This window comes from Scyliorhinus canicula, chromosome 1, assembly GCF_902713615.1.
Source record: "Scyliorhinus canicula chromosome 1, sScyCan1.1, whole genome shotgun sequence".
Taxonomy (NCBI): domain Eukaryota; kingdom Metazoa; phylum Chordata; class Chondrichthyes; order Carcharhiniformes; family Scyliorhinidae; genus Scyliorhinus; species Scyliorhinus canicula.
In genome coordinates, this window is record NC_052146.1 from 293,439,205 (window position 1) to 293,465,717 (window position 26,513).

The window sequence follows — 26,513 nt, forward strand, 5'->3', positions numbered from 1 at the left end:
TAGTGATTCTGGATGCTGCTGGTTTGTTGTAGGGACCTTCAGACTCTCTCTCTCTCTCTTGTAGTTCTCCCCTTCTCTCCTGTTGCTGTTTCTCTCTCTCGCTCTCTTTTCGTTCTCCTCCTCTTCTCTCCTGTTGCTGTTTCTGTTTTCTCTGTTCTCTGTCCTCCCCATTGCTGCTGGTTGCTGCTGCTGGTACACTTCCTTAGATTGGGCCAATTTTATTTCAACCTTGCCCTTCATAGCCTGAGCTTTCTTGGGATCAATAACTCTCCCATCAAGTTTGTGCTCCCCCTTCAATACCCTGTCTACTCTTTCAGGATCCATTTTAATTAAGCAGTCTACAATCTCTCCACCTCCAGAAAAGCAGTCCCTTAAATCTTTCTTACTTGTTTCCCAGCTGAGTCCACCAACAAACACCTTCCTTCTCATCCTCCTCATTCTTGCTGCCGTTTCTTTGAGCTTCCACCTCCTTGGGGGGAGCGGAGCTCCCCCGGGCCGTCAGCTGTTCTTGCCTCGCGTTCTGCTGCTCTCTTCCTCTGCTGCTCTCTTCTGATGGCTGCTGCCTCGCGCGTGGGAGGAGTGAGGGAAGCCCGCGCTTAGTGCTTTTTGGCGGGAAAATCGGGACCTCCGATAGGGAAAGGACTACGGGGCTTAAAGGGGCAGTCCATTACAATATTTCAACAGCACAAAGAAATCTATGCAAACTCTCTTTTTTCTTTTTCCCTTTCTCCTGCTGCAGGTTGTAATAACAATTCTGACAGACTGAAATTGACTGCATTTTTGACAGAAGAGCTGGCCACAGTTTCTGCTCTTTTCAGCTGCCACCAACCTCTTGTGGGATCTTTCCCTGCACTCTCCCAGACCAGATATTGGCAGACCTCTATGTTTCAAATGACACATTCTGTATTTTCCAGAACAATTTGTTTCTGGTTATTAAGTTAAAAGTTTTGCATATCATACTTCCAAAGGAGGGGAGAAGCAAATAGCCAATGCACATGGGTGAAAACATCACAAGTCCTTTGCCGAAGGTGGACTTCTTGAGAATGAGTGGCCTCAATATATATAGTCTGTACACTGATAATCTATCACACAGTCACACGGTACACACCATGCCGCCCACTTGCTTTTCCTCTCTTTCGTGGCCTTGTCTAGCCCTCCATGGGACTGGTGAAGGACCAAGTAATGTTTGCTCCAGTCTTTATTGGCCACTGGTGGGCCACTTGGTATGCTGAGGTTTAAAGGGCATTTAAAAAAAATGCTTTCCTGGGAGGTGAGTGGCCAGGCCAGTATTTTGCTGCTGACACAAAATCTATGCAAGTCTCCTTTATTTTTGCAGTTCGGCTCTTTACGAGTTGTGCCTCTTCAAAGGGAAAAAGGAAGGGGAACCCTTCTGCTTGTTCTCTGTTGGATGACACTGGAATCACACATTGGGTGAGTGGTGGTTAGCAGAAAGAGGTAGCACGTGGGGTGGGGTGTCACCTGACTACCCCTTTCTCTTCACGCCAGCGTCTGACGCGGACGCCAGTGGGCGGGGCGAAGGACGCATGACGTCGGAAAACGTCTGTCTCCAGATTCCAAATCAGCTGTTGCGGGTCAGGATGGCGCGCTTCTTCCAGAGGAGCAGCTGTGGGCACAGGGGAGAAGGACTGAGAGCGAGCAGGGATATCGTCCCGGGGCAGCTCCTCTACTCCGCTTCGCCTTACACTTACATCCCTTCCAAGAAAGCCAGAAGCTCCGTCTGCGAACACTGCTTATCCAGGTACCAATGATCTCTGTCTTGCTGCTGCATGTGCCCCATTGATGATGAGCTGTGTGCTTATGTACCTGTCACTCTACCTGCAGCACTGGTGGTGCAGGCGGGATACACTGGGCACACCTTCGCATTAGTATGAAGCACCCCGCTTTGAAGTTTAGTTGTCACCTCTATTGCTCTATTCAAAATTTTAGCGACTCGTGATCTCAATACGTTTGATACGCAGCGCATGAGAGATGTATAGTTATAAAGAAGAAGCTTAGCTAAGCATGGGTACAATCTCCTGTCTGAGGAATGAAAACAGAAAAGTTGGAAAAACTAAGCACCTCTAGAGAGAGAAACAGAGTCCTTGAGGAAGTTGCCAACCATTGCCCTGTTTGCAGTTCACCACTTTACTGTTTGTATAGCTCACTCAGGCCGAGAACTAAAAAGATTACACTTGTATAGCGACTGTAGGAAGTACCAAAGCACTTTACAGTCAGTGGAGTGCTTTTCAGCTGTAGTCACTGATGTGACATAGGAAATGTGGCTGCCTGCATTGTGCAGGTAATCTGTTGTTTGAGGGACGTTATGGTGTTAATATAGGAGTGCAGAGGCAAATCTGGTCAAAGCCCAGTTAGATATGTTCTCTGGAAATAGAAGTAGAAGAGGTGGAAATGTTATAGGATTTGGTAGGACTGATCAGTTTTAGATCACAGCAGGGCAGCATGGTGACGCAGTGGGTTAGCCCTGCTGCCTCAGGACGCCGAGGTCCCAGGTTCAATCCCGGCTCTGGGTCACTGTCCGTGTGGAGTTTGCACATTCTCCCCGTGTTTGCGTGGGTTTCGCCCCCACAACCCAAAAGATGTGCAGGGTAGGTGGATTGGCCACACTAAATTGCTCCTTAATTGGAAACAATTAATTGGGTACACTAATTTTTTTTAAAAAGTTTTAGATCATAGAAACCCTACTCTGCAGAAGAAGGCCATTTGGCCCATCAAGATGGCACTGATCCTCCAATCGAGCAGCCTATGCAGGCTGATTCCCCTGTCCTATCCCTGTAACCTCAGTTAACCTGCACATCTTTGGACACTACGGGGCAATTGATCATATCCAATCCACCTAACTTACACAACTTTGGACTGTGGGAGAATTGGAGCACCTGAAGGAAACCCATGCAGACACAGGGAGAACGTGCAAACACCACACAGTCACCCAAGACCAGAATTGAACCTGGGTCCCTGCCGCTGTGAGACAGCAGTGCTAACCATTGTGCCACCATGCTGTCTGTTTGAATGGAAGCATAATGAAAGTGGGCAGGTTGATGATGGCTTTATGTGTGATTTGAATTGCATTGTGATTAAACGTGGCTGTATTTAGATCTGGTAGGAAAAAGGAATTGTTTTGTTAACCAAAGGAAAAATGCTGGAAAATCTCAGCAGGTCTGACAGCATCTATAGTGAGAGAAAAGAGCTAACCTTTCGAGTCCAGATGACCCTTTGTCAAAGCTGTCAAAGAAAAAAAAATCTGTTAATGTTGAAGATGGAGCAAAAGGTTTTAAATCAGATGTGGAAAGGAGAAAGAGCAAGATTCCTAATCAAAGCAGAAATTTGAGGCATTTAATTGATACGAAGATTAAGCATAATCAAGTAAATCAAGACTTTAAAAAACCCTAACACCCAACTATGGAACCATTCATTTTTAGGATGTGGACATCACTGGCATTTATTGCCCAATCCCAATTCCTCCTGGGAAGGTGCAAGGGTAGGGGTTTGGTAAAACTTTCTTGGCCAGTTCCAAGGGCAGTTAAGAGTCAACCACAGGACTTCCGGTTGCAGCTATGCCTGGGTAGGTTGCACGGTCGGCAGCTCCCGCTGATAATGGACTTTCGGGCCCTTTTAAGGAGCTCCAGCAGCATTTGGTCGATGATTCCCGGTGTGGGAAGGAAGCAGTGAGGGTCCCCCAGCACTGTATGGAGTGGACCAGGAGCGGAGCGGTCAAAAAAGTGACTTTAGAGAAGAGAGGAGAACGGGCACGAAAAACAAGATGGCGGAGGGCGGGGACCAGGCAGCGTGGGCCCAGTGGTCTCGGGAGCAGCAGGAGCTTTTAAGAAGCTGCTTTGCTGATTTGAAGGCGGAAATGTTGGCCCCTATGACGTCGTCGATTGAAAGGTTGGTGGAGACCCAGAAGATGCAGGGGACGGCGATCAAGGAGGTGCAGCAGAAGGCCTCTGACAATGAGGACGAGATTCTGGGCCTGGCGGTCAGAGTGGAAGTGCATGAGGCGCTGCACAAAAAATGGCAGGAAAAGCTGGCAGGAGAAGCTGGAGGACCTGGAGAATAGGTTGAGGAGACAGAACCTGCGGATTCTGGGTCTCCTTGAAGGCATGGAGGGGTCGGATGCTGGGGTGTATGTGGCCATGATGCTGAGAACGCTGATGGGTGCGGGGGCCTTCCCAAGGCCCCTGGAGCTGGATGGAGCGCACAGAATCCTGGCCAGGAGGCCGAGGGCGAATGAGCCGCCGAGGGCTATGGTGGTGAGATTCCACTGCTTCACTGACAGGGAGTGTGTCCTGCGATGGGTGAAGAAGGAGCGGAGCAGCAGGTGGGAGAATACCGAGATCCGTATTTATCAGGACTGGAGTGCAGAGCTGGCCAAGAAGCGGGCAGGATTCAACCGGGCTAAGGCGGTCCTCCACGGGAAGGGGGTGAAGTTCGGTCAGTTACAGCCGGCGAGGTTGTGGGTCACATACCAGGACCGACACCACTATTTTTTGATACGCCGGGTAAGGCGTGGACTTTCATCAAAAACGAGAAGTTGGACTTGAATTAATGGTTTGCGATATGTTATTGGGGATGTTGGTGAGGGAGAGGGGGCGATGTTTGTTTGGGTGGGGTTTCCCCCGCGTTTTCTTGGGACTGTGTGGACCCGGGGCCCTCGCGGATAGGGGTGAGGTCGCAGTTAGAGGAGCTGCACCACAGGGGGTGGGGTCGGCTCAGGCAGGGAGCGTGGCTTTTTCCCGCAAAATGGTGGGGGCGGTACCCGAAGCGGGGGGGGGGGGGGGGGGGGGGGGCGGTACTGTGTTCGATGTCCGCATTGGTTTATATGCGGGGGGGGGGGGGGGGGGGGGGGTGACTTTCTTTACCCCACTTTGGTGGGGAGGAGGACTGGAGATTTGGATGGGAAATCCAAAGGGGGATTAGAGGCAGAGGCGGGAGCGGCCGGGGTCAGCATGAGTCACCTGTCTTACGGGAGTGCAATGGGGGGGGGGGGTAAGCAGTTGCTTGGCTTGGGGAGGGGAACTGGGTTGCTACTGTGCTGATTGAGGGGTAGTTGATGGTAAGAGGGAGAGTCGGGCGGGAGCCTCCGCCTGGGGAGCTGGAGAGTGCGGGAGGCGCGGGCACATGGCTGGCCTAAAAAATGAGCTGGCTAGTTGGCTGGGGGGGGGGGGGGGGGGGGGTAGACCCCCGATCCAGCTGATCGCATGGTTCGTGAGAGGCTTGAATGGGCCAGTCAAGAGGGCCCAGGTGTTTTTGCACTTAAAGGGGCTGAAGGCAGATGTAGGTATGCGACAGGAAACACACCTGAAGATCGCGGATCAAACCAGGCTGAGGAAGGGATGGGTGGGACAGGTTTTTCACTCAGAGCTGGATGCGAAAAACAGGGGGGTCGCAATCCTGGCGAGTAAGCGGGTGGCATTTGAGGCGGTGGCTATTGTGCCGGATATTGGGCCGATATGTGATGGTGAGTGGTAGGCTGCAGGGGGCCTGGGTGGTGCTGGTGAATGTGTATGCCCCAAACTGGGATGATGCAGGGTTCATGAAGCGGATATTGAGCCGGATCCTGGATCTGGAGGCAGGTAGTTTGATAAAGTGGGGGGGCCTTCAATACGGTTTGGGACTCGGCACTGGATCGGTCTAGATCGGGTAAGAGGCTGGCAGCGGCTAAGGTTCTGAGGGGGTTCATGGACCAGATGGGGGGAGTGGATCCGTGGAGATTTGCCAGGCCAAGGGCGAGGGAGTTTTCCTTCTTCTCCCATGTACACAAGGCTTACTCGGGAATAGATTTTTCCGTGGTAAGCAGGGTGCTAATCCTGAGAGTGGAGGGTGCGGAGTATTCAGCCATTGCGATCTCTGACCATGCCCCGTACTGGGTGGACCTGGTGATGGGGGAGGAGAGAGGCCAGCGCCCGCTGTGGCGAATGGACGTGGGGTTACTGGCGGACGGGGAGGTCTGGGGGCAGGTCCGGGGGTGCATCCAAAGATATGTGGAGGCCAATGATAATGGGGAGGTGTCGGTGAGTGTGGTCTGGGAGGCGCTGAAGGTAGTGGTCAGGGGGGAGTTAATCTCAATCAGCGCCCACAGGGAGAAGAGGAAGAGGATGGAGAGGGAGAGATTGGTGGGGGAGATACTGAGGGTGGATAGGAGATATGCGGAATCCCCTGCGGAGGGGTTGCTGAAGGAGCGCCGGAGCCTCCAAACGTGACTTGCTAACCACGGGCAAGGCTGAAGCCCAGTTGAGGGAGGTACAGGGAGCAGTGTATGAGTATGGGGAGAAGGCAAGTAGGATGCTGGCGCATCAGCTGCGGAAGAGGGAGGTGGCTAGGGAGATTGGGGGAATTAGGGATTGGGGGGGAACACGGTGCGGAGTCCAGCTAAAATAAACAAGGTTTTTAAGGACTTTTATGGTAAATTGTACGAGTCAGAACCCCCGGAGGGGGGGGGATGCGACAGTTCCTGGACCAACTTAGGTTTCCAAAGGTGGAGGGAGGGCGGTTAGAGGGATTGGGGGCTCCGATTGAAATGGAGGAGCTGGTTAAGGGGTTGGGGAGTATGCAGGCGGGCAAGGCCCTGGGGCCGGATGGGTTCCCCGTTGAGTTCTACAGGAAGTTCTCGGAGCTGTTGGGCCCGCTGTTGCTGAGAACCTTTAACGAGGCTAAGGAAAAGGGAATGCTTCCCCCGACGATATCGCAGGCTTTGATCTCGCTTATTCTCAAGCGTGATAAGGACCCGTTGCAATTCGGCTCCTATCGGCCGATTTCGCCCCTCAATGTGGATGCCAAGCTGTTGGCCAAGATTTTGGCCACTAGGGTTGAGGACTGTGTCCCGGGAGTGATCAATGAGGATCAGGCGGGGTTTGTGAAGGGCAGGCAGCTGAATACGAATGTGCGGAGGCTCCTGAATGTGATCATGATGCCCTCGGAGGGGGTGGGGACGCAGAGGTGGTAGCGGCAATGGACGTGGAGAAGGCCTTTGATCGGGTGGAGTGGGAGTACCTGTGGGAGGTGTTAGGCAGATTTGGGTTCGGGGAGGAATTCATAGGGTGGGTCAAATTGTTGTACCAGGCCCCGGTAGTGAGTTCTTCAACGAACCGGCGGCGGTCAGAGTATTTTAGGTTATATCGTGGAACGAGGCAGGGGTGCCCTTTGTCCCCCCTGCTGTTTGCCCTGGCGATTGAGCCGCTGGCCATGGCGTTGAGGGAGTCCAGAAACTGGAAGGGTTTGGTTCGGGGGGGAGCATCGTGTCTCACTGTATGCGGATGACCTGCTTTTGTACATTGCGGATCTGGTGGAGGGGATGGGGGAGGTCATGCAGATTCTTAGGGATTTTGGAGACTTCTCAGGGTACAAGCTAAATGTGGGGAAAAGCAAGCTTTTTGTGGTGCATGTGAGGGGCCAGGAAAAGAGGTTGGGGGAAGCTACCACTCAAGATGGTGGAGAGGAGCTTTTGGTACTTAGGTATCCAGGTGGCCAAGAGTTGGGGGGTCTTGCACAAGCTCAATTTAGCGCGGCTGGTGGATCAGATGGAGGAGGACTTTAGGAGGTGGGACATGTTGCCACTCTCCCTGGCGGGCAGGGTGCAGTCCGTAAACATGACGGTTCTCCCTAGGTTCCTGTTCGTCTTTCAGTACCTGCCCATTCTCATCCCCAAGGCCTTCTTTAAGTGGGTAAACAGGAGTATTACGGAATTTGTATGGGCAAATAAGACCCCGCGGGTTAAGAGACTGTTTTTGGAGCGCAGTTGGGGGGGGGGGGGGTTGGTGCTGCCGAACTTGTGCAGCTATTACTGGGCAGCGAATGTGTCTATGATTCGGAAATGGGTAATGGAGGGAGAGGGGGTGGGGTGGAAGCGGCGTCCTGTATAGATACTAGCTTGGGGGCACTGGTGACGGCATTGTTGCCGCTTCCAGCGACGTGGTATACCACGAGCCCGGTGGTGGCGGCGATGCTGAGGATTTGGGGGCTGTGGAGACGGCATAGGGGGGAGGTAAGGGCCTCAGTCTGGACCCGGATATGGAACAACCACAGGTTCGTTCCAGGTAGGATAGATGGTGGGTTCCTAAGTTGGCACAGGGCGGGTATCAAAAGGATGGGGGACTTGTTTATTGATGGGACCTTTGCCAGTCTGACGGCGCTGGAGGAGAAATTTGGGTTCCCCCTGGGGAATACCTTTAGGTACATGCAGGTTCGGGTGTTCGTGAAAAAGCAGGTGGGGGAATTCCCACTGCTGCCTGCCCAGATGATACAGGACAGGGTGATCTCGGGCGTGTGGGTAGGGGCCTGCAAGATATCGGAAATATATCAGGAGCTGCAGGAGGTGGAAGAGCTGAAGGGCAAGTGGGAGGAGGAGCTGAGTGAGGGCCTGTGGGCTGATGCCCTGGGCAGGGTCAATTCCTCCTCTTCTTGCGCCAGGCTTAGCCTGATTCAGTTTAAGGTGGTCCACCGGGCGCATATGACAGGGGCGAGAATGAGTAAGTATTTTGGGGTAGAGGACAGGTGTGTGAGGTGCTCAGGGAGCCCAGCAAACCACTCCCATATGTTCTGGACATGCCCGGCACTTAAGGAATTTTGGAAAGGCTTTGCAAAGTTTATGTCCAAGGTCTTGGATACTCGGGTAAAACCGAGCTGGGGGACGGCGATATTTAGGGTATCGGACGATCCGGGAGTGCAGGAGTCGAAAGAGGCCGGAGTTCTGGCCTTTGCCTCCTTGGTAGCCTGGAGACGGCTCTTGTTAATGTGGAGGGACGTGAATCCCCCAAGCGTGGAGGCTTGGGTCAGTGACATGGCGGGGTTTGTCAGGTTGGAGAAGATAAAGTTTGTCTTGCGAGGGTCCTTGCAGGGGTTCTCCAGGCGGTGGCAACCGTTCCTTGACTTTCTCGCGGAAAGTTAGGTGGAGGTCAGCAGCAGCAGCAGCAGCAGCAGCAACCCAGAGGGAGGGGGGGGGTCGGTTGATTTCATGTTATTTGTAAGGGGCAGATGCCCCACTTTGCTTTGTTTTGTTTGTTATATTTTTAGTTGGTTAGAGGGTTAAGTTGTTTTTGTTGATGTATTGCTTTGCATTATTTTCTCTTTTGAAGTGTTATGTAAAAATTATTGAAAAATTTGGAATAAAAACATGTTTTTAAAAAAAGAGTCAACCACAGTGCTCTGGCTCTGAAGTCACATGTCGGCCACATCAGGCAAGGATGGCAGAGTTCCTTCCCCAAAGGACATGAGTGAACCAGATTTGGTTTTACACAGTCTGATGGTTTCATGATCACTATTAAAGATTTTAATTCCATGCTGGGACTTGAACTCCTACTTCTGGATGCCTACTCATCCAGTAACATAACCATTATTCAACAGTGTTTGTGTTTATCTGAATTCTAGAACCACTGGGAACAAGTTGGAATTATCAGCGAAATGGTGGCATAATGGTAATGTCACTGACCTGATAATCCAGAGGGGCTGGTTTAGCATAGGGCTAAATCACTGGCTTTTAAAGCAGACCAAGGCAGGCCAGCAGCACGGTTCAATTCCCGTACCAGCCTCCGCGAATAGGCGCCGGAATGTGGCGACTAAGGGCTTTTCACAGTAACTTCATTGAAGCCTACTTGTGACAATAAGCGATTTTCATTTCATTTCATTTCATTTCAGAGGCCCAGGATAATAGGCTCAAATCAGGTTCAAGTAAAATCGGTTTGGGTGTAGATGAAGAATAGTCAGGGAAATAAGTCATGAGTGGGACAGGTCTACAGATCCCCCAACAGTTACCACAATGTAAAGCAAATTTATAGAAGAAAAAATATTGTATGCTTGTGATAAGGGCAATGATCATACAAACTGGAAAAATCAAATTGGCAGTAGTAGCCTGATGAGAATTCCGAGAATGCTTTCGAGATAGTTTCTTCAAGACTTGCTAATGATAATATGACAGGATTAATTAATGATCTCAGTAATGGCACCTCTAGCTAGCTGCAACCTCAACATAACTGAATATTACATCCAATTTGAAAGGGAGAAGAGTGGGCCTAAGACTAGTATTTAAAACTTAAATAAAGGCACCTATGTGGGCATGAAAGCGGATCGAGCTGAGGTGACAGGATAGATCAATAGAAAAGCAGTGGCAGACATTTTAGTTTTTTCTCGCATATTCCTTCTAAAGAGAGAAATTCTAAAGGGTGGACCACCATGAATGATGAACTAAAGAAGTTAAGGAAAGTTAGTTCTTTGCCTTGGCTATAGATCACTGGCAATGGCGCTGAGAGCATCAAGGGAATGGCTGGGGATAGTATGGTGCGGGGGTGGAGTATAGAGTTTCACTGTAAGCGGATGACTTGCTGCTGTATATTTCAGACCCATTGGAAAGTATTGGAAGGATTGAGGATTTTGGAGGAATTCGACTGGTATAAATTGAATATGGGGAAGAGCGAGGTTTTTCTGATCCAAGTAAGGGGGCAGCAGAAGAGGCTGGGGGAGTTGCCATTTAGGGTGGTGGGGGGGAACTTTCGGTACTTGGGCATTAAAGTGGGGTGAGGGTGGGAGCAGCTGCACAAGCTGAATCTGGCTTGATGGATGGAACAGATGAAGGGGGACTTCAGGAGGTGAATGTGCTCCAGCTGTCAATGACGGGGCGGCTGCAATCGGTCAAAATGATGGTCCTCCCAAGCTTCTTGTTCGTGTTACAGAATCTCCCGATTTTGATTCCTAAGGCTTTCTTTAGGAGGGTGAATGTGATGATTTCAGGGTTTGATTGTGTGGACAAAGACTCGTTGTGTGCTAGGCGTAGCCGTATCCATTTTAAGGTGGTCAACAGGGCGCATATGAATATGGCCAGGATGAGCAGGTTTTTTGAAGGGGCGGAGGATAGGTGTGGGCGGTGGGGGGGCACACATCTTGTCCACATATTTTGGGCATGTCCAAAGCTTGGGGGATTCTGGAAGGGGTTTGCCGACATTATGTCGGAGGTCCTGAAGATGAAGATGGCCCCGAGTCCAGAAGTAGCGATCTTCGGTGTGTCGGGAGACCTGGGAGTCCAGGGGATGAGCGAGGCCGATGTCTTGGTTACCCAGAGATGGATATTGTTGGAATAGAGGGGGGGGGGGGGGGGGGGGGAGGTGAACTGGCGCAGTTTCTCGGGTTAGAAAAAATAAAGTTTACCTTGAGGGGTTCTATGAAGGGGTCTGCCCGGAGGTGGCAGTCGTTTATCAACTTCTCCAGGAAAGGTTCAGATGTCAGCAGGGGGAGGGGGCGCGCAGCATTAAAATGGAGAGGCAGGGGAGTTGGCAAGTGGGGGACATGATGGGGTATTTTGTTGAGTTATTTGCAGTCTTGTCAGCTTGTTTTGTTTGGTGATTATGTTTGTTGTATGAATATCTAAATGCCTCAATAAAATATTTTAAAAAATAATTAAGAATAGTATCAAACTTAAGGGAAACGCATATAACTGCGCAAACATGAGTGGCAGGTCAGATGTTTAGTCACAATATAGAGAAGGGCAGAGAATGGCTAAAACGTTAATCAGGAAAAATAAATTACAATATGAGAGGAAGCTAGCGAGAAATATAAAAACTGATAGGAGTTTTTGCAGGTATTCAAAAAGGAAATGAGTAAGTTAAGTGAGTGGTACTCTGGAGAGTGAGACTGGGGAGTTAACAGTAGATAATAAGGAGATGGCAGATGAAATGAACAAATATTCTGTTTTTGCTATTACAGGATAGAAAAACCATTCCGACAATAGCTGTAAATCGGGAGGTGGAAGGGAGAGAGGAACTTGGTGAAATTACTATCACTAGGGAAGCAGTACTGAGCAAACTAATGGAGCTGTGGGCTGACAGGTCTCCAGGTACAGATAGACTTCATCCTAGGGTCTTAAAAGCGAAGCTAATGAGACAGTCAATGTGTTAGTGTTCATTTTCCAAAATTTGTGAGATTCTGGAAAGGTTGCATCAGACTGGAAAGTAGCAAATGTGATCCCTCTATTCAGGAAGGGAGGGAGCAGAAAACTGGAAATTATAGGCCAATTAGCATGACGTCTGTCATGGGGAAGGTGCCAGCATCAATCATTCAGGAGGTTATAGATGGGCACTTAGAAAAGCTCACGGTAATCAGGAAGAGTCAGTAAGGTTTTGTGAAAGGGAAATCATGTTTTGACCAATTTATTGGAGTTCTTTGAAGGAGTAACATGTGCTGTGGATAAAGGAGAGCCTGTAGATGTACTGTAGTTGGATTTCTACAAAGCATTTGAGAAGAGATTGCATCAAAGGTTATTGTGGAAAATAAAAGCTCATGGTATAGGGGGTAACATATTAGCCTGGATAGAAGATTGGCTGGATGGCAGAGTATGCATAAATGTAGGCACCCTTAATGTTTGTGTAGCAGTGGTCAAGGATTTTGGGGCCCCTGGTGGGACAGAAGATGTGTTGGTGGAATTTTGGCAGTACACTCTTGAGGTTGGCCTGGTTGAAGTCCTCGGCCATGATAACAAAGCCTCTGGGTTTTCCGTTTCACTGTTATTTATAGCAGTGTACAATTCATCAAGCACCTTCTTCACCTCTGCCTGGAGTGGGATGTAGACCGCTGTGATAATGGCAGAAGTGAACTCCCATGGACGATAGAACGGGCACACTTTGGAAAATCGTACCACATGGTGCTCCTTCTCCCGGTATACAAGCAGAAACTTAAGCGCGAGAATTCGGTTACGAAGGTCGTGCAATGTTGGTCCAAGGGAACGGAAGAGCTTCAACACAATTGTTTGGAGTCACTGGACTCGCCCATATTCAACAATTCAGCGGCCAACCTAGATATGTTACCACCGTCACAGACTTTATCTTCACTTATCTGCAAGTGAGTTGACGATCGCGTGCCAAAGAATGTAGTACATGATTTCCCCAACCGGAAAGCATGGTTTAAGTGGCAGATCCACTCCCTACTGAAGTCCAGGTCTGAAACGTTCAAGGCAGGCGACCCTCACATATACAAAAATCCAGGTACGACCTTCACAAAGCCATCTGGGACGCCAAGAGACAATTCCAGACTAACGACACGGACTCTCGTCGGTTGTGGCAAGGCTTAAACAACACAATGGGCTGCAAAGTAAAGCCGAGTAGAATCTGCGGCAGCAGCGCACCTCCTCAATGAACCTAATACATTCTATGTTCATCGGTTTGAACAGGATGCCAATAAATCGCTGTCAACTTCCCCAACAGCCTGGGACATACCCATATCTACCGTCACAGCTTCAGATGTTAGATCGGCCTTCTTGAAAGTGAACCCCAGAAAGCAATGGGTCCTGATGGAGTCGTCCCTGGTCGTGCACTCAGTTCCTGCATGGACCAACTGGCGGGTGTGTTCGAGGCCATCTTCAATTTCTCCCTACTCCATTCTGAGGTTCCCAACTGCTTCAAGAAGACCACCATCATACAGGTGCCAAAGAAAAACCAGGCAATGTGCCTCAATGACTACTGTCCGATGGTCTTGACATCTATCATTATGAAATACTTCGAGAGGTTGGCCATGAGACACATCAACTCCATACTCCCAGAATGCTTTGTTCCCCTGCAATTTGCATACCGCCACAACTGATCCACAGCAGACGCCATTTCCCTGGCCCTACACTCCTCCCTGGAGCATCTCAACAACAAGGACTCCTCCGTCATACTCCTATTCACTGACTACAGCTCCGCCTTCAACACCATAATCCCAGCCAAGCTCATATCAAAACTCCAAAACATAGGACTTGGCTCCTCCCTCTGCAACTGGATCCTTAACCCTGACCTATAGACCACAATCAGTAAGGATAAACAACAACATCTCCTCCATGATAGTCCTCAATACCGGGGCCCCGTAAGGCTGCGTACTTGGCCCCCTACTATACTCCTTATACAGACACTGTGTGGCAAAAGTTGGCTCCAACTCCATCTACAAGTTTGCTGATGACAAACCTTAGTGGGTCGGATCTATAACAATGATGAATCAGACTACAGGAGGGAGATAAGAGAACCTAGTGGCGTGAATTAACGACAACAATCTCTCCCTCAATGTCAGCAAAACTAAGGAGCTGGCCATCGACTTCAGGAAGCGAAGTATCATGCACACTCCTGTCTTCATCAATGGTGCCGAGGTGGAGATGGTTGACAGCTTCACATTCCTAGGTGTACACATTACCAACAATCTGTCCTGGTCCATTCACATAGGGGCTATGATCAAGAAAGCACAACAGCACCTATACTTTCTCGGGGAACTAAGGAAATTTGGCATGTCCACATTGACTCTTAGCAATTTTTACAGATGCACCATAGAAAGCATCCTATCTGGCTGCATCACAGCTGGGGATGGCAACTGCTTGGCCCAAGACCGCAAGAAACTTCAGAGAGTCGTCAACAGAGCTGGAAAAGGCCTCAAAAGACCAGAGACACTGGATCGTCGCCCTGGAGATGGAGATAGCGAGGTTGGAGACAACACAGGGGAGCCTAAAGGGGCGGATAGAAGACCTGGAGAACCTGTCGCGGTGCCAAATTCTGAGGATAGTGGGCCTGCCGGAGGGAACTGAAGACAGGAACTCCACCGACTGCGTGGCCCAGATGCTGGGAAACCTGGTGGGAAGGGACAGCTTCCTCAACCTGACAGAAAGAGACAGAGCCCATCGGTCGCTCCGGCCGAAACTCGGGGCCGGGGAGCAGCCGAGGGCCATAATTGCCAAAATGCACCAGGACCAGGAAAGAATCCTGCGCTGGGCCAGGCAGGCAAAGACCTGCAACTGGGAGGGACCCGGATATACCAGGACATTGGGGCGGACCTGGCCAAGCACCGGGCTGAGTTTAACAGAGTAAAGGTAGCCCATGTGAGGTGACGTTTGAGATGCTATACCCAGCCAAATTGTGGGTTGTTTTCAGGGCAGGGAACATGAAATTCGTGCAAGAAGACAGCAACATGAGCAACGATGAAAAGGTCACCCGGATAGACTGAAATGCTAAAAGACGAAGAAAAGCAGTGAGCAAAGGGGAGGCTTATAGTGACCCCAAGAAGGGGGCCACCACACCAGTGGGAAAGCTAGCGCTCCGAGTGACCGGGGGGGGGGGGGGGGGGGGGGGGGGGGGGGGGGCGGGGGGCGAGGGGCGGGTGCCACGCATCCTGCAAACATCCACTTTAGAGGGTCCCCAAACAAAGGGAAACCTCAGAGTGCAAGGTTCACCCACATGGTGTACACATAGTTGGCGGCCAGGTTGAGTGGCGCCTGGACAATAAATGAAATGAAAATCGCTTATTGTCACGAGTAGGCTTCAAATGGAGTTACTGTGAAAAGCCCCTAGTCGCCACATTCCGGCGCCTGTTCGGGGAGGCTGGTACGGGACAAAGGTAAACCCCAGAGCGCAGGGGCCCAGTATCATGGTGACCATGATCATATCGGATGGCCCACTAACAAAGGGAAGCCCTGGAGTGCAGGGGCGCATCCACCAGGTATGGTTGATCCCGCAGGAGGAGGCAGACAGACCCCCCCCCCCCCCCAATTAGTCACCTGGAACGTTAGGGGACTTAACCCAGTGAAAGATTCAGAGTCTTCGCCCACCTGAAAAGTATGAAAGCAGACATAGAGTTCCTCCAAAAGACGCACCCGAGGGAGAAGGTCTGATTGCGGGTAAGGAATGGCTGGGTGGGACAGATTTACTATTCTTCCTACGGGACGAGAGCTGGGGAGTAGCCATACTGCTTAATAGGAGGACAGCATTTACCACAATGAGGACACGGATCTAAGGGGGATGGTATGTCATGGTCAGCGTTGTACTGGAAGGGGCACCAGTAGTCGTTAATGTGAACGCTCCCAACTGGAATGACATGGAGTTCATAAAGAAGTCCATGGGGGAAATACCTGACCTAGACATTCCCTGACTAATCATGGGGTGAGGGGGGGGGGGGGAAGGAGACTTTAACTGTGTACGGGACCCACAGACGGACAGATCGAGCCCCAAACCGGGGAAGACCTCCAATATGGCGAAAGAACTAGGTTTGTGAATGGAGCAGATGGGGGCAGTGGACCCGCCGAGGTTCACACCTCCCAGGGGAGAAGGAGTTCTCCTTGTCCCAGGTACACAAGGTATAAACACGCATTGACATCTTTGTGGTGAGAGTGGAATACTCCGCGATCGTAGTGGACTCGAGGTTGGAGATGGGCCGTTCCCAACGTTCCGCATTTACCCCCCCCCCCCAATGGAGGTTCCACACCAGAATGATGAGGTCTCTCCCTCCCCGTTCTGGGAGATGCTGAAGGCTGTGGTTAGGAGCGCGTTTACCGTTTATAAAGCGTGTAGAGACTGGCAGGAGAGGGTGGCCAGGCAACAACTGGTCGACTCCATGTGTGTGTCTGTGTTCCGGGCATGCCCCAGGCTGGTCGAGTTCTGGACAGCCTTCTTTGAGGCAATGTCCAGGGTTGCGAGGGTGAAACCGAGCCCAAAAGGGGTGATGCCCTAGCCTTTGCCTCCCTAATCGCCCGCTGAAGATTCCTGCTCGGCTGGCGAAATCAAATTAACCACGTTGGGGGGATCGGAGCAGGGCTTCCACAAGACGTGGAAGCCATTCACCAACTTGTTTCAGGACCTGTTTGTAGCCAACAGCTCAGGGGGGGGGGGATGCACAGATTGACCACAAAGCACAAAGGAAACAGAAGGGAGGGGGGAAGGGGGTGGGGCGGAAACCAACAGGCAGACAGTGGAAGTTCGGATTCGCAGCCAGGAATCAGGAAAAGCAGGGTCAAAGGATTCTAGGGCACAGCAAAAGTGTATATATACACCAACCACATCCTGCGGGGTGGGGGGGGGGGGGGGGGGCGAGGGCACCTATCCCACATCCCCACATAGGAACTTGTATGGGCGGCACGGCGCCAGGGACCCAGGTTCGATTCTCGGTGTGGGTCGCTCTCTCTGCGGAGTTGACACGTTCTCCCCGTGTCTGCGTGGGTTTTCTCCGAGTGCTCCGCTTTCCCCCCACAAGTCCCGAAAGACGTGCTTGTTAGGTGAATTGGACATTCTGAATTCTCCCTCTGTGTACCTGAACAGGCGCCGGACTGTGGCGACTCGGGGATTTTCACAGTAACTTCATTGCAGTGTTAATGTAAGCCGACTTGTGACACTAATAAAGGTTATTTATTTATTTGTAAATATGCTTGGACTATTGTTATTTACTAAATCTGTTACCACATGACCACGCTCTTCATAGTGTGTTCCATACACATGGATGTAAAATGAAGAAAAGCCAATATAAACATTAAAAAAATAAAAATAAAAGTTAGGATGTTGTCCTTCAGTTATGCCGAGCATTGGTGAATACGGTGTGCAGTTTTGGTGTCCTAATTTAAGGAAGGATGTAAATGCATTGGCAGCGATTCAGAGGAGGGTTATCAGATTGGATATGGAATGAGTCGGTTGTCTTGTGAGGATCAGGCTTGTTTCCACTGGAGTTTAGAAGAGTTTGGTGACTTGGTTGAAGTCTGTATACTTTTTCAAACAAATGTAAAAATAAATTTAGAGTACCCAATTCATTTTTCCAATTAACGGCAATTTAGTGTGGCTAATCCACCTACCCTGCGCATCTTTGGGTTGTGGGGGTGAAACCCACGCAAACACATGGAGAATGTGCAAACTCCACACAGACAGTGACCCAGAGCCAGGATCGAAGCTGGGACCTTGGCGCCGTGAGGCAACAGTGCTAACCACTGCGCTGCCGAGCTGCCCTGACTTAGTTGAAGTAGATACGATCCTGAACAATCGTGACAAGGTGGACGGGGAAAGGATGACTCCTCTAGTGGGCGAGTCCATAACGAAGGGGCTCTACTTTAAAATTAGGGGTTGCTCATTTAGGATAGAAATTAGGAGAAAAGGACCGTGGAATACTCTGTCTCAGAAGCTGGTAGAGGCAGGGTCACTGAATATCTTTTAAGGTGGAGGTAGATGGATACTTGTTCGGTTAGGCAAGGGAATCTAAGGTATTTGGGGTGGGAGGGCATGTGGAAGTTGAAACGCAAACCATTCAGTTGTAATATTATTGCATGGCGGAGTAGAAGTAGGCCATTGGATCCTTCATGCCTGTTCATATTGTACACACCCATCTGGTTCACTAATGCCCTCTGGGAAGGGAATCTGTTGTCCTTATCAGGTTTGACCGACGTGTGTCTCCAGACCACAGCCATGTGGTTCACTCTTACTTGCCCTCTTCATTGACTCAATTTTATATATTCCACAATGGAGGTGGACATGCGTTCACAAAAATTCCTTGTCTGCAAATAATATTGTGTCCAACCTCCATAGCGGACGCTGGGAAGGACCTGACTTTAGTGGCAAAAAATAATGCCAAAGAAACAAAGTACGGGGCACGGTCTGAAACCACAATCGGTGGGTAACCGGCCGCCATCACAAAAAGAAAATCGATCCTCGAATATTCCTGATGCTTGTGGGAAAAATGAAAAATATTTGATCACCATCTATCCCTTGAAAAACAACAATGCTCTGGCCACCTCTGATGGAGTCAGATATTTGGGCTTGGACCGATCCAGACCAGGGTTCAGAACACAATTTGAAGTCCCCACCCAAAATAAGCTGATGCGGACCAGTAATTAGCATTGCCGGCCCTTAGCGCCAGGGACTTTCAATTCCGGCCTCGTGTGACTGTCTGTGTGGAGTTTGGACTTTCTCCCCGTATCTGCGTGGGTTTCCTCCGGGTGCTCCAATTTCCTCTCTCAGTCCAAAGAATATCTATTCTTCACCCCCGGAAGAACCCACTCTTATGCACCCGAGTCAGGTGCTCCCTTTGCACCACCTTAAACAGGATCAGACGTAACCTCACATACGAGAACGTGAAGTTGATCCTATGCAGAGCCTTAGTCCACATCCCCCTCCTCCAGGATCAAACCCCTCTTTTCCTCCCACTTCCTCTTTACCTCCTCCAATGCTAACAACCGTCCATAAACCTCCGAGATCATACCCTCCCTTTGTTTACCCAAGGGCAGTACCCTATCCATAAGGGAGGGCGACATACCAGAGGAAATGAAGGGAATTCCTTGTGCAAAAAAAAAATCTCACATCTGCAAGTACCTAAATACATTCCCTGTCGGGACCCTAACCCTAACTTCACTGTTACCGCACATGGTGGTGGATCCTCCGGACGAGATCTCTGCTGGAGTATACGGTGGGCTAGGTCCAACTCTGGAGGGAACGTGAATCAACCCCACCATCTACCTGAACATCTCTGCAAAGTACTCCATGGGCATTAAGCCTTCAATGGACTTCCATGGGCAGCCTCACAATTCCGCAGTTTTGCCTCCTGGATTGATTCCCCAAATCCTTCATCTTGGCCTCCAGAGATTTATTCGCTTCGGCTGCCAGAGACATCTCCGCCTCCAGTGAAGACAATCTGATTGTTGTGCCACTTCCATGTCTTTTATCGTGGCTCCATGGATTTTCATGGTTTTGTTGGTCTTCTACAGAGCCACTCGGATGGGGCCAATGCCTCATCCATCTATTTGCAGAGGTCCTCAGACACAACCCGCCAGTGCTTATCGAATTCCTTCGCCAAGGTACTTGAAAGCATCTCTGCCGTTAGTGGAGTGGCCGGAGCCCCAGAGGCTGCCTCCCGCCATTTCCTCAGCCGCCGAGCTCGGAGAGGCCTCCGTCATCAAACTTCTGCTGTCTGCCTTCCCCCTGACCTTTATGAACATCTCACCTATACAGGATCCTTATCCCATTAATTCTGTGGGTTTTCAAAAGAACATACCCCTGAAACTGAGTGAAAAAGGGCAAAAAGTGGAGTACTCTAGTGGGAGCCACCTCGTGCACATCTTCCCGTACATAATGCCACCGGAGGGCCCATTCTTTCTTTTCTGATGTCAATCACAGGAAAATTGAGGCAGACGGCGAGCGGTTAGGATCTGGAATGCGCTGCCTGAGCGGATTTGTTTTTCTAAAGGGAATTGGAAATTATCTGAAGAGGAAGAATTTTGCAGGGCTATGGAGTAAAAGCGAGGGAGTGGGACTAGGCGAGTTGCTTTTATAGAGAGCAGATACGGACACACCTTGCCGATTGTCCTGCTCCTGTGCCTTAACCATTGCATCATTCTATACACGTCGTGGGGACTGTGCACGTAGCTGCTTAATTTGAGGTTTTTTTGTGATCAAGGTGGAAATTATTGCAGCTCTTTGACTTTTTGTACCTGCTAGATATGTAAGTATGCTCTGCAGCAAAGGCTACAGAGGTCGAACTTGTTGAAAAGATAAAATAAAATGGAAGAAAAGCTGAAATTCCTAAACATCAGGCCGAGTATTTTCTCAACAAGTGGTTCATGTAAAGCCGTGAGGTGCCTGGAAAAGACACAGCATAGTTTAATGCAGGGGCTGATTACCAAACCAAAATGTTGCCCCAGTAATGGATCGGTGCAAACTGGTGGATGGACGACTGTTGTATATTTATGTTTGTTTCTGGTTGGAACAAGGTCACTTTTTAAGGGCCTAATCACGTGATGTATTGATGACATTATCACAGTTTATTAATGGCATTATAGGCGAGCTAATAGTCAGTGTAGCCTAGCAGCCTGTAGAGAAGACACCTTTCCAATAAAGCTCTTGTTTGTTTTGTACCATCGTGGACTGAAAGCCTATCCTGCAACGGCATTGCTGGTGGGTGGATACATAGCAATCTGACTGTTGCTTTTCCCACATGGCTACCTCTGAAACATACAGCACCGTCTTTGAAACCTACAACAGCGATGTTGTGGTTTGTTGTGTGACGTGGGCCCTGAACCAACCATTGAAGCTTGTTTGATTGGCTCTCTCATCAGCCATTTAGGGAGGTCTTGTGTTGCAGTGGGTAGTGTCCCTAACTCTGGGCCAGAAGCTCCAGATTGAAGTCCCACTTCAGGGCTTGATGGCCACGGAAGGTGCATTCGCAACTTGTCCAGATTGGGTAAATCCTACCAATACACTTGATGGCAGGTGGTAAAAAGCTCGCGAGTTTCATGGTCGGTCATTCTGCAGTCATTTGCCAAATGTCGTCATGGGCCAATCAAATGGAGGTCCATGGTCACTAATGCTCTCCCGAGGGTGTGATGCTTGGAAGAGGATAGGCCATTGAACCTGTCTCAATCACATCAGTCTAAGTTGACACCCCTGTCACAGTGCAGGACAGCCAGTTATACTTTGGATTGGATTGGTTTATTGTCACGTGTACCGAGGAACAGTGAAAAGTATTTTTCTGCGAGCAGCTCAACAGATCATTAAGTACATGAAAATAAAATAAAAAGCAAATACATAATAGTACACAATGTAACTACATAAACACCGACATCGGGTGAAGCATACAGGGGTGTAGTGTTAATGAGGTCAGTCCATAAGAGGGTCGATAAGGCGTCTGGTAACAGCGGGGAAGAAGCTGTTTTTGAGTCTGTTCGTGCGTGTTCTCAGACTTTTGTATCTCCTGCCTGATGGAAGAAGTTGGAAGAGTCAGTAAGCCGGGTGGGAGGGTTCTTTGATTATGCTGCCTGCTTTCCCCCGGCAGCGGGAGGTGTAGATGGAGTCAATGGATGGGAAGCAGGTTTGTGTGATGGACTGGGCTGTGTTCATGACTCTGAATTTTCTTGCGGTCCTGGGCCAAGCAGTTGCCATACCGGGCTCTGATGCAGCCCGATAGGATGCTTTCTATGGTAATGTTACTTGTAATGCTAACTTAGTAACTTGGTCATTACAAGGTAACTTGCAATCTTACCTATGTTTGGAAATGACTCTTGCAATAATGCCACAAATTTTAAGATAGGAGAGCACAGAAAGATGACCATTCAGCCCATTGAATTTGTGCTGAATCTTTCGAAGAGCCAATTAGTCAGTCCCACTCCCCTAACCCTTCCCCGTATCCTGGCAATATTTCCTTCTACAACTAATTATCCAATTCCCTCTTTTGAAGACTACTATACTTTTCACAGTAACTTCATTGCAGTGTTAATGTAAGCCTCCTTGTGACAATAATAATAAAGATTATTACTGAATCTGCATCCCATGCCCACCGCCCTTTCAGTTGGCACATTTCAAATCCTAATCCTGCTTTGAATAAAATAAGGTTTCCCCTCTTGTTATCTTGGGTTCTTTAGCTAGTTGTCTTAAATCTGTGCCCTTTTGTTTTGACCCTGACCATAGTTTCCTTCTGTTCACTCTCTAATGCCTTTGTATGCCTCTAATGCCTCCGGACCCCACTAGTTCTCCTCCTGGTTCCCTCGGGAAAGACCCCAGCTCCTTCATCCAATCACACAACCTGTGGCCCCTCACAAATTGACGGAGCCAGTTGAGTGAAATTCTCAAATCTTGTTGCACTGGGATCTGATCCCTGGCTCGATGGTCGTCATTGTTGTTGCGTTTACAACATCTGGACACAACTTGGGCCGAAGTTCAGCACTGCAATCTGCTTTGGTTTTTGCCATTTAAAAGGGTAAGAGAATGTGCGTGTCCTGGTCACACTGAGACCCCAATCTTTCTCTCCTCACAATAATAATAATAATCGCTTATTGTCACAAATAGGCTTCAATGAAGTTACTGTGAAAAGCCCCTGTGAAAACTCCCAAATAACGACAGCTGTGAACTCTTTGCAATGTTTTATTTAATCGTGGATAATTTCTTTTGTTTGAAAGCTGATTGCATTAATTTATCAAATGGAGACCTTCAAATGCAGTGGGAGGATGTTTTGCATCTTTTAAAAGTTTTTTGTTTGATTGTTTTTATGTCCCCTTGATGCCTTTCACTCTAATTTCTAGTTTTTCTACCCAGGAGTGAGCTGGAAGTCCATCCCAACTGAACTGGACACTTCCATACAATAGGGAGGGCTTTTAAAAAAAAAAAATGCATTAGTTCCCAGGATGTGGGCATTTCTGGGCACAATCTGTTGTTCATCCCTAACGTCCGAGGGTGGTGGTACGTTCCCTACAACCATTGTCCTGTGAGGAAGAGAGCGAGAGGAGGATTTCATGTTCAAGCTTCTGGGTTGCTGTCGAGTAAAAGAGACAAGAGGTCTGCCTCTCCACGAAACACCTTTATTCCCGGCTGGGTCACTGTCTGTGTGGAGTCTGCACGTCCTCCCCGTGTGTGCGTGGGTTTCCTCCGGGTGCTCCGGTTTCCTCCCACAGTCCAAAGATGTGCGGGTTAGGTGGATTGGCCATGCTAAATTGCCCGTAGTGTAAGGTTAATGGGGGGATTGTTGGGTTACGGGTATACGGGTTACGTGGGTTTAAGTGGGGTGGTCATTGCTCGGCGCAACATCGAGGGCCGAAGGGCCTGTTCTGTGCTGTACGGTTCTATTTCTATTTCTATTTCTATTTCTTTGATCCATATCTTTTTATTAAAACAGTAAAAAATATATACAAGGCCAAACGGTACAAACACTAATTTTGTGTTGGAGAAACAGGGTACCCTCCCCTCAGTACCTATGTATGGGGAGGGGGTGTGGGTGCTCTGATTATTAAAACAGTTCACAACACATTTCTACAAAAAACAAATGGTACAAGCACTAAACTTGGCGCTGGAGAGACCAGATACCCTCGCCTCTGTACCAACAGAAGGGAAAGGAAGGGGGGTGGTGGGGGAAGGAGGGTGGTGGGGAGGGAGGGAGTCGGAGTGTTGGTGAAGGGGGTGGGGGGGGGGGCAATAGGGCACTGCCTGAACTATCTACAGAGGCAGAAAAACAAAAGAACCTTCAATTATGATGTGCCAGATTCTGGGTGTCCCCCAGAGGGGGCGAGGGGCGACACAGTGTCAGGCATGAGTGAGACCCGCACCCCGCTACAGAGCATCTCGTGCACCCTGTGCTCCCGACACTGGGCGGCTGACAGCCTTCGGACAGTCGCCCTCCGGGCCTGAATCCTCCACCACACTGAGTGTGGCGGGCAACACGGGCCCACCAATCAACCCAGGGGCTGCCTTGATCCCGCCACCGGGATCATTGACAGGCGGGATCTCCTCAGGCTCGTCCCGGGATCCGGGGCCAACGGGAGGCGGTGGTGCAGATGCCTGCCCCGCCCCCACCGCCTGGTCCCCGGAAGGCCCCGAAAATAACTCCGGAAACAGGTCCGGGGATGGTGGCAGAGGGTCCGGGGATGGTGGCAGAGGGTCCGGGGATGGTGGCAGAGGGCCCGGGGCTGGTGGCAGAGGGCCCGGGGCTGGTGGCAGAGGGCCCGGGGCTGGTGGCAGAGGGCCCGGGGCTGGTGGCAGAGGGCCCGGGGCTGGTGGCAGAGGGCCCGGGGCTGGTGGCAGAGGGCCCGGGGCTGGTGGCAGAGGGCCCGGGGCTGGTGGCAGAGGGCCCGGGGCTGGTGGCAGAGGGCCCGGGGCTGGTGGCAGAGGGCCCGGGGCTGGTGGCAGAGGGCCCGGGGCTGGTGGCAGAGGGCCCGGGGCTGGTGGCAGAGGGCCCGGGGCTGGTGGCAGAGGGCCCGGGGCTGGTGGCAGAGGGCCCGGGGCTGGTGGCAGAGGGCCCGGGGCTGGTGGCAGAGGGCCCGGGGCTGGTGGCAGAGGGCCCGGGGCTGGTGGCAGAGGGCCCGGGGCTGGTGGCAGAGGGCCCGGGGCTGGTGGCAGAGGGCCCGGGGCTGGTGGCAGAGGGTCGGGGATGGTGGCAGAGGGTCCGGGGGTGGTGGCAGAGGGTCCGGGGATGGTGGCAGAGGGTCCGGGGATGGTGGCAGAGGGTCCGGGGATGGTGGCAGAGGGTCCGGGGATGGTGGCAGAGGGTCCGGGGATGGTGGCAGAGGGTCCGGGGATGGTGGCAGAGGGTCCGGGGATGGTGGCAGAGGGTCCGGGGATGGTGGCAGAGGTGCCCAAAGACAGCGGTTGGGACAGAGGGTCTTCCAAACCATAACCCGCTAAGAAGAAGGGGGCTATTGCTGACCCTCTCCCCTGAGAAATTGAACAAGTCCGGGGTGCTAGATTTTACTGGCTGGAACGGGTCCTCTAGGGTCCTGTCCGACCCCGAAGCATCTAACTTCATACACAAATCTCCACCAACAAATAGTGCCACCTGTAACCCCTTTATATATCATTGACTTCCATTGGATAATTGACATCAAATTCAATTTGTTATTTTTTAAAATAAATTTTATTCAAATTTTCACAAAATATCAATAACAAAAAAATACTAAAAAAAAAAAAGAACAAACCCCCCCTCCACCCCGTGTATACAAAAAGGAAGAAATAAATTAACGCCCGTCATTAGCAAAGAACAAATATACACGTCCCTCCCCCGGGTTGCTGCTGCTGCCGGCCTTTTTTCTACCATTCTGTCAGGAGATCTAGGAATGGTTGCCACCTCCTGAAAAACCCCTGACTGATCTCCTTGGGGCAAATTTCACCCTCTCCAATTTAATAAACCCTGCCATATCGTTGATCCAGGCCTCCACACTTGGGGGCCTCGCATCCTTCCACTGAAGAAGAATCCTCCGCCGGGCTACTAGGGACGCAAAGGCCAGAATGTCGGCCTCTTTCGCCTCCTGCACTCCCGGCTCCTCTGCAACCCCAAATATTGCGAGTCCCCAGTCTGGCTTGACCCTGGATCCTACCACCCTCGACACCGTCCTTGCTACACCCTTCCAAAATTCCCCCAGCGCTGGGCATGCCCAGAACATATCGGTATGGTTTGCTGGGCTCCCTGAGCACCTAATACACCTGTCCTCGCTCCCGAAGAACCGGCTCATCCTTGTCTCGGTCATGTGAGCCCTGTGCAGCACCTTAAACTGTATGAGGCTAAGCCTCGCACAAGAAGAGGAGGAGTTCACGCTTCCTAGGGCGTCCGCCCACGTCCCCTCCTCAATCTCCTCACCCAGCTCCTCCTCCCATTTACCCTTCAGCTCCTCCACCGAGGCCTCGTCTGCCTCCTGCATCACTTGGTATGTTGCCGAGATCCTCCCCTCTCCAACCCACACCCCCGAGAGCACCCTGTCCTGGACCCCCCGCAGCGGCAACAGAGGGAACTCTGCCACCTGCCGCCTGACAAACGGCCTTACCTGCATGTACCTAAAGGTGTTCCCTGGGGGGAACCTGAACTTCCGTTGCAGCTCACCCAGGCTCACAAACTTCCCGTCTACAAACAGGTCCCTCAACCTCCTAACACCTGCCCTGTGCCAACTCAGGAACCCGCTGTCAATTCTCCCCGGGACAAACCGGTGGTTCCCCCATATCGGGGTCCCCATCGAGGCCCCCACCTCCCCCCTGTGCCGTCTCCATTGCCCCCAAATTCTGAGGGTAGCCGCCACCACCGGGCTCGTGGTATACCTCATTGGAGGGAGCGGCAGCGGCGCCGTTACCAACGCCTCCAGGCTCGTGCCCACACAGGAAGCCATCTCTATCCTCTTCCATGCTGCCCTTCCCCGTCCATCACCCACTTATGCACCATTGCTGCGTTGGCAGCCCAATAATACCCACAGAGGTTGGGCAGCGCCAGCCCCCCCCCCCCCCAAAATCCCTGCCCCGCTCCAAGAACACCCTTCTCACCCTCGGGGTCCCGTGCGCCCACACAAACCC

General features: G+C 50.9%; 1 protein-coding gene across 3 annotated transcripts in view; it reads left to right on the forward strand.

Moving 5' to 3' along the window:
- Positions 1 to 26,513, forward strand: part of smyd3 (SET and MYND domain containing 3) — an 894,585-nt gene that overhangs the window by 9,385 nt on the left and 858,687 nt on the right. For 2 of the 3 annotated variants that reach the window (XM_038815488.1, XM_038815496.1), the window contains exon 1: positions 1,530 to 1,759. The exons of the other annotated variant lie outside the window; for it this stretch is intronic. In XM_038815488.1, coding sequence (XP_038671416.1) covers positions 1,545 to 1,759 — 215 coding nt within the window. In that variant the 5' untranslated portion in view covers positions 1,530 to 1,544. Of the gene's footprint in view, positions 1 to 1,529; positions 1,760 to 26,513 lie in introns of those variants that run through there. 3 annotated transcript variants of the gene reach the window in all.